This window comes from Arachis ipaensis, chromosome B04 (assembly GCF_000816755.2).
Source record: "Arachis ipaensis cultivar K30076 chromosome B04, Araip1.1, whole genome shotgun sequence".
In the NCBI taxonomy this organism is placed as follows: Eukaryota; Viridiplantae; Streptophyta; class Magnoliopsida; order Fabales; family Fabaceae; genus Arachis; species Arachis ipaensis.
In genome coordinates this window covers 102,747,312-102,755,583 of record NC_029788.2, presented here as the reverse complement: position 1 = coordinate 102,755,583, position 8,272 = coordinate 102,747,312, and the positions used below count along the sequence as shown (strand labels likewise).

The following is an 8,272-nucleotide window of genomic DNA, read 5'->3' as shown; positions in this document are numbered from 1 at the left end:
GAAGACTGTTATATCTAACAAAAAACGTTGGATATTGATTTATATATTAATTTTTTTACTAAATTGTCTGTTTTTAAAATTTTTTGAGACTGATCTGGTTAATTATTTTACCAAAAAATGAACAGAAACTGATTTGTCTGTCGAAATAAAATTTTAAGAATTGATATGTGTATTAATTTTTTTTAAGACTAAAATGTTCAGCTTTAAAATATTTAGATAATTACTCTTAAAACAATGATAATAACATTAACAACTATAATAATAAGAATAATAGTAATAATCATTTTAATAATCAAAGTAATACTAGTACTAATTATAACAATAATAATGATAATAGAGATATTATAATAATAACAGTAATGATAATAATGAGCTAATGAAAACAATAACAGCAATAATAAGTGAAATAATAATTATAACAATAATAAGAAAGAGCAGTATAATAGACCAAAACAAAAAAAAAAAGCAGTATAGAAGTGAAGGTTAGTACAAAAAAACTAATATTAACTATGACTATAAAGTTAACTTATATTTAAATTTGTCCCAATTAATACAATTAAATATTTATGAACCGATCCTTATATTATTGGGTATCTTTATTTATTGCTTGGTGCTTCAAACTCTTGATTATACTTTCCCCACCCAAAAAAACTCCATCAAATGAAGTAAAGATGGTAATGATAAATAATAAATAGAAGGATAGGTATCATGTATATATGTATACATCTATCTATTATCTATCTATTACTTGTATAATAATAGCCGTGGCTTCAGAAGCCACGCGTCAGCCTCACATTCATTTGAGTTAAAAAAATAATAAAACGTAGTAACCCTTCACGCGTTTCTCTATCATCTCAACTTTTCCCTTTCTCTTCTCTCTTCTTTAGTTGACGCGCCCCTCTTCCGCCCACTACATCTCAAAAAAATCCTACACTCCTTTCTTCCCTTGGTTTTCTCTCGATGGGGTTTGCTATCCATCTGAGTCGGATCTCCTCTCTAGTGGTGGTTGATGTATCTCTCTGGATTACGATGTATATGTGGTCGGGTGCATTCTGCTTGTCTCTGCGCTTTGGGTAGTTGGAGTTCAAAGCGCTGGGGTGGTGGTAGGTAAGGGTTTACAGATATGAGATCCCATTTTTGGGAGTGGATTCTGAGAGAAGAGAATAGATGTCTTGATCTCTGAGCGTGGTCATCTCTGGCGCTGTGTCTCTGAAACCCTAGGTCTTCAAATTCGATCTCCACAATCTGGTTTGTATGTTGTTTTCAGTGGTTGCTACTTCTTCTTCATTTTTGTTGTTTCACTCAATTTAACGCCAAGGAAACTAACCTAATTTCGTTGGTTGCAGCTCAAGTAGTCAAAGTCGGAAATTGAAAAGGCGAGTTGAACATAGCCGATTAGCCGATTCGGGTAAGTAGCGTGGGTTGTTGTTCTGTTGTAGCTTATTTGTGCTTATTGTGTTGCTTGAGTCATGTATTAGGGCAAAGAGCTTAATTTGTATTCGTGCTTATTCTGTTTATCTGATTCTTTGGTTTTCTATCCTTTGCAAGTGCTTTCGTTTTATTTAATTTAAGCTTTTTTGGATTGGTTGTGTCTGAGTGTCATATTGCATTTTCGATCCCGGAAGGAAGGATCTTTGGTTTTTTGGCTCAGATTTTGTGTTGGTGACCAAAGATAGTTGACTTTCTGATTTTTACAACTGCAGATGTTGGTGGAAAATGGTTGAAATGGCAAAGTCTAAATTTGAGTCGTTTAAACATGCCATGGATTGGACTCCTGGATTTCCAACAAAGGTACAAAACTCTGGTTTTTTTATGAAAGTTTGCAGGTTGATAGGTTTATTTATGGCCTTTATTACAAGTCGTCTTGACTTATTTATTTCTTTTTTCCTTGTCTGAATCTTTTTTTCCTTCTGTTTTCTTGGGTGTTGAGCTAAAATCCGTGTCTATTTAAGTGGTGAAGAATTTAGTGGTTGGTGTTGATATCCATTGTTTTCTTTTGCATTGTTAGTGTCTAGAGAAAATGAGTTATTTGGGCGTAGGTGTTAGTCCTGGAACAGTTCCAGTGTACCATAGCACAAACCTGAAATTGTTGGATAAGAGGATCAAGATAGCTGAGTTGGTGCTAAGGTGGTTTTCTCCTTTGAGAAGGAAGCTAAATTCACTGATGTTAAGGCTTTGGTGTAAGTATCTATTAATCTATGTTCTATGTTAATTTCAAGCAATAAAAGTGTTGCATGTTTTGTTGTCCTAATTCATTAGTTTTTGATGGATTAAAAAACTTTGCAGATTCTTGGTAGTTGCTAATGGTTTGGCTGCTGGATACTCTTTGATTCAAGGACTTCGTTGTGTTGTGAGTTTGGTTAGGGGAAGTGTTCTCTTCAGCAAGCCCTTAGCTTGGGCCATTTTCTCTGCTGATCAGGTACCCTTTTATATTTGAAAGATCACATAATAAGAGCTATATACACTCCATATGAAAACACTTCAATTGCTCTCCGAATATCCTAGAAATTGTAGGCATCATATTGAATTTGGTTTTCTAATATGTAATCCATAGTAGCTTTGAATAATTTTGATTCTTTTTCTGAACTCTCTCTTCATGAAGAGAGATTATTTTTTGATTTTCTGTTAGGTTCATTTTCAGTATGCAGGAATTTTATTAGGGTTTGCAATTGTGTTTCTAATTTTCTACTGGGGTTTGCGTGTTTCCATGGCAATTTCAAACTTATTCAGAGCATTTTTGTGTAGTTAAATCTGAGTTTTGTAATTTTCCGTTGATTTTAATACTAAATTTTCTATAATGTACACTGAACTATTGAGCTATTAATACTCATACACACTTTCTAAAACTTTATTGATTTAATTTTTTTTTTCACTTTCAGAATGACCCAAACAAAACTCCAGCACTATCACGCCACAAGAGAGGATGTAACTGTAAGAAATCATTCTGCCAAAAGAAATACTGTAAATGCTTTCAGGTATTCATCCATCCTTACTAGGTATCATGAATGCTTCAGTTTTAGTTATAATATCAGTTACTAATGGTAGTATGTTTTGTTTTTCAAAGGCTGGTGTTGGATGTTCCATAAACTGTAGATGTGACACGTGTAAGAACACGTTTGGTAGAAAGGATGGTGAGTTGTCCCTTCTTTTGCAAATTAAATACGTGTCAGAATTTAACTGTTTTATTGTTTCAGTTCTAATTCTGTAGGAGTAGAAACCCAACCAGAAGTAGAAATAGAGGCCTGTGGTAAAGAGTTTGTTGAAAATACATCACGGAAAATTGAAATTCAGAACTCCCACGGGATGTCTAGGTTGGAAATGTTGTTTTTTGGTTAGTTTTGAAATGATAAAATTGATGATTTTGCTTATTAATGCTGATTTGATTTATTTTTTTATTTTTTCTTTTTATGTGACAGTTCATTGAATTTTCCGTTAGAGAGTAAGATGTTTGGGACTCTTTGCTCTCAGCTACTTGAGCATTCTCAAACTGTTTCACACCACGAAACGACTGGAGGCAGAGGCAGAAGTGGATAGGTCTCCGATGACTTGGACCAAAACTACTTCTCCAAATGGGAAGAAATTTTTAATTGATAGTCAATAGTTATTAGTTAGGTCTTTTTCCTTTTAAGTCAGGTTAGTAGTTTGTACCTTTAGGCATATTTAAGTATATTTTAGTTTTAAGTATATTTTAGTTTTAGTGCGATCTTTAGATGTGTATGAAAAAATTATATTATTTGTGCTGTAATTAGTTGGCTTAGTTTTATTTTATTTGTGTTATTTCAGAAGAAATTTTTTCGCTTTCATAATGGCAATTGTGAGGTGATCCAATAGTTTCGACAGATTAGTAGGCATTAGATTGATTTAAGTTTTCTAATGATGTATTCACTGGGACACTTGCTCTATTGGGTCTTCCTTTGTTTTCTTCAATTTGTTGTTGAAAAAAGCTATAGCAATAATAGAAGTATAATGTCTAAAATTAATTCTAACTATATGAATTTACTGTTATTTTAGTTGCAATCATTTTTGTATGTTTATCTTTATTGGTCCATTTTGTTTTCTTGAGATTTTGTTTGATGTGTTTTGAGTACATACACATGAACTAATTGTTCTATGTTTTTTTCCCCTTTATATTGAGGTCCAACTATGTTTTTTTTTTCCACATATGCAAGGTGCTTCTGTTTTCTCTAATGACGATGAGTTGATATCCGGTTAGTTGTCTATATGATTAAGTTTATGCTATGAATGGCCATTTCCATATATTATATGAAGTCAATCCTTACCTTGTCTTTTCTATGGAAAATCCTTTCTTTTTGGTATTTTTTTTCAAAATAAAATCGATATAATGCTGGTACAGGTACTCATCTTAAACTCAAGTGAGCTGAGAAAGCTTGTGCCTTGGTTGCCGAAATTCCAGGTATTTATATTTTATACATATTTTTATTTTTTTTACATTACCTTTACCAGTTTACGGCCATCTTGGCTTGATGATATTTTTCTATTTCGGTGTCTCATTGTTTGTTGTTTTAGGTAGGGATGAAATTTTTATTTTCTTTTGTTTGTATGTAGGAATGGTAGAAGCATTGAATTCAAAAACTACAGAATGGAAACAAGAGATTGAGTTCAAATAGGATGATGTAAGTACTCCCTCCTTAATATACTTGATACGTATTCACTAAAAGAAGAAAAAAACTTGATATGTAAGTCTCAAAAGAAATGTTGGATGTTAACTGATGCATTCTAATTGGTTGCTCAAGTTCTAGTTTGTGTCAAAATGATTTTTGCTGTGCGTGACTTTCTAGGCCCGTCTGCTCTCTATGCTTGAAGATTACACCAACGCCCGGCAAGAAAAAGAGCAAGAACCTCATAAGCTGCGGGTAAGGTCCTCTTATTGGTTGAAATATTTTTTTAATTGGAATCCAGACAACACTTCTTTGTATCTGTCAAATTCACTTCCCACAAATTCACTTTCCCTTCTCTGTTCATCTTTCTTTGCTTTTAACATTTTGTTTGACTTTTTATTTAGTATTTTTTTTGTCTTTTCTTTTCACCATTATTTTTTGTTGATTTTAATTGGTTATTTTCTGTTTTGGTTCCTTTTACTTTTTCATGGTTGTTCCTTCCTATTTTATGTGTTGCTCTGTGTACTCTTATTCTCTTTTCAGTTACTGCTTAAATGAACTCATATATGTATCTCCAAGCTTTTCTTAAGGTTACGTACAATTTTTTTTCTTTTGCACAGTAGATCCTCAAAAGTTAATGCTATACTAGAGTTTGTTGTAAATATTCTTCACTAATTTCTTTTTCTCATATTAATTTGTTTATTTGATAATTTATTGGATAAATCTTGCTCTCTTATATGATTTTCTTCGTTCAGCTGGAGTTGCAAATTTGTGGAGGAGACTTTGTGTCTTAGATGCACAATGGATTTATGGGCACTATTCTAAAAGGTATGGTCTTTTTTACCTATTATCCTTGGATTCTACATTATAGATTGTGCCTTCTTATTTATTGTTCCCCAATTTTCTTGCACATATCTCAAAATTCAGTTGTGTTTAGATAATGATTCTTTGTTTATGGTCATTGTTTTTGGCTCTGATAATGTCAACTATCTTTTGTAACTGCCATTATGTCATGCTTATAATTCTACTGTTTTTGGGTTAAATCTTTTGTTTATTGCTAATATAATTAAAGTTACTAAAGTTTATTATGATGTCAAAAGATAATCTGAGCCTCTCATTATATAGATGTTAAACGATTAATTCAAAGTTGCTAGAGAATTCATTAGTATTTCAATCAGGATATTAATCTGCTTTTAGAAATTGAATATTACTTTAGAGACTTCTAAATTTTTAGATAGTTAATTTCTTTCTACTGGTGAAGACATTGATAATTGCCTATGTTATCAGGCTCTGAATGGGTTAACAAATATGCTTATTTAAGGATCAATTTTATAAGCTGATCAAATATGCAAATTTTGTTGAATTTCTCTTGGTTTCATAATAAAGAGAAAAAAAAATACATGAGATTTTGAGTTTGGGTTCTTCTTTTATACCATAACTTTATTTTTATCACCGATATGGTGATGTATAATTTTTGCATTGTAACCAATATTTTGGAAAATATATCTCTTTTTTGCGATAAATGATCTAATTCAGGGATCACTGCTATGCAAAAAAAAAGTGTATAAATACATCTACTATAGCATGAACTGTGAAAAATTGTTTCTACTTTGTTGGTTTGTCGTATTCTTTAAAGTTCGAGTCATGTATTCATATTTATTTAGCTACCTTTTTGTATCTAGAAATGTGATATAGATATGTGTTCTTTAATCTTATTAAAGAGCATGGGACAACTGCATTAAAAATCTGTTGAGAAGATGGAAACTTTGACTATTTCGAAAAGAAGTTTTTTGTATTTCTATATGGTTTTCGCACAATAGGCAGAATTTTATTTGGTTTTTTATACCTATTTGTATTAATTTGCCTTAATTTCGTTTAAATTTTAATGGATTTTTTGAAATTAGGAATATGTTGTGCCCAGGATTAGAAAAAGGAAAAGCCTCCCTTGAAGAGGTTGAGAAGGTCATTGAAGCTCGAATTTGATGAATCTGATGATGCTGATCTTTTTAAGGATGAATCTGCATCTGGTCATGAGGTCAAGTGACATGATTTTCTATGTCATTTAACTAGACTTATTCTGATCAAGACTTATAGAAGGCATTAGATATGGGTAGTGCAAATAGTGTCCACCCTTCTTTGATGTGTAATGTGAAATTTTTTGGTTGTGTTCATGTAATAGGAATTGGTATTTAATATTTGGTATGTAATGTGGTGTGTGTCTTAGGATGTTTGATGTTTTGTATGTCCATATTTTGTACTTTATTGGACTTATTGATCATGTAATACATCAATTGTTAGGATGTGGACATAGCATTATTAGCCAATAGACAAATTTAATTATGTAGCCTTTTATTTTTATAATTCAACTCTATAAAGATTAATAAAATGCAGTAGCTTTTTAGTGTTGTATGTTAAAGTTTTGGCAAATGATTTATATTTAAGAAGTTATATATATACTGTGTTACTAATTTTATTTAAGAGAAAGTTGAGAATTTAGTTGTAAATGATAATTGTTGAGAATTTACATGACATGTGCTAAAGGTTTTATTACAATATAAGAATTAATTATAGAGACAAATATTTAAATAATGTTATTTTACAGAGTTAACCTTTTTGCATTGTTAATTTGAATGGCAGTTTCACTATTATTGTTTTATGTAATGAACAGAAATTTTTGACCCGTGCGTTACACGGATCCTCTGCTAGTATATATATATATGAATACAGGTAGCCACGTTGTTTTCTTTCTTTTTATTTCCCTTAATGTCTTCGGTTAGAAAGAAAGAAACTAAGGCATTGTGATTAAAACAAATGATGATTTAAGTTATTGCTAATAAAAGTGGCCCAAACTTATATATGTATGTACATATGTATATATAAGCCATCTTATTTTCTTTGTTTGGCTTTGGCTTTTTTTTTTTAATGGCATTGTTTTCATGTTATTGTTTCGCTTTAGTTTCTTACACATATTTGTCTTATTTAAAACAAAATGATTTACATGACAAAAAAAGCAAAATAATTCGTATTATTGTAGCCTTGTAGTTGTAGGCCCATCTCTTTTAGGACTTTTATGAAAATATTTATTTTTTTAAGACTATTAAATAATTTTGAACAATGGATGAGATTTTTATGAATTTCATGCAAAAATTGGACACCAAAGCACTAAATTATGTCAGAAGTATTAGGCGTACCATTTATTTCATTTAGCCAGGTGCAAGCTAAAATTCACCGGTTGTGGTGATGCATTTTTCAATTTGGTAACCACTAAAAATATGTGTATAATTTTGTTTAAATAGGTGGATTTTAGCCTGTACCTGGCTAAATCAGGTAAATAATACGCCTGATACTTCTGACATAAGTTAGTGCTTTGGTGTTCAGTTTTCATATAAAATTCATAAATACCTCATCAGTTGCTCAAAATTATTTAATAGTCTTAGAAAAACAAATATTTTTATAAAAGTCCCATATTAAACAAATGGGTCTACAAGGCTACAATAATACAAATCATTTTGCTATATATCAATAAAGAACATCAAGTGCATCCAAAAAGAATTTTTTTTAAAATAAATTAAAAAAATTATTTATTTTTCAAAATAAATAATTTCATCTTTAATTTTTAGAAGTTTGAAACAAGTTTATCATGAACTAAACGA

At 30.8% G+C, this 8,272-nt stretch overlaps 1 protein-coding gene across 10 annotated transcripts; it reads left to right on the top strand.

The window, feature by feature from the left end:
• On the top strand, positions 843-7,025 carry LOC107639576 (protein tesmin/TSO1-like CXC 3). 10 transcript variants are annotated; one of them, XR_002361431.1, is made up of 15 exons: positions 845-1,248; positions 1,347-1,408; positions 1,704-1,791; positions 2,009-2,180; positions 2,287-2,419; positions 2,880-2,975; positions 3,065-3,131; positions 3,195-3,311; positions 3,417-3,633; positions 4,170-4,208; positions 4,355-4,414; positions 4,567-4,634; positions 4,800-4,874; positions 5,375-5,447; positions 6,524-7,025. XR_002361431.1 is itself a non-coding variant. In XM_021121422.1 (8 exons), exons 3-8 carry the CDS (start codon positions 1,757-1,759, stop codon positions 3,532-3,534), a joined length of 552 nt encoding a protein of 183 aa, XP_020977081.1. In that variant the 5' UTR covers positions 844-1,248; positions 1,347-1,408; positions 1,704-1,756; the 3' UTR covers positions 3,535-4,210. The 10 variants fall into 10 exon arrangements, 1 of the variants encoding a protein (XP_020977081.1); XR_002361432.1 differs by having other exon boundaries at positions 843-1,248; positions 2,040-2,180; positions 3,417-4,208; XR_002361433.1 differs by having other exon boundaries at positions 843-1,248; positions 3,417-4,208; positions 6,541-7,025.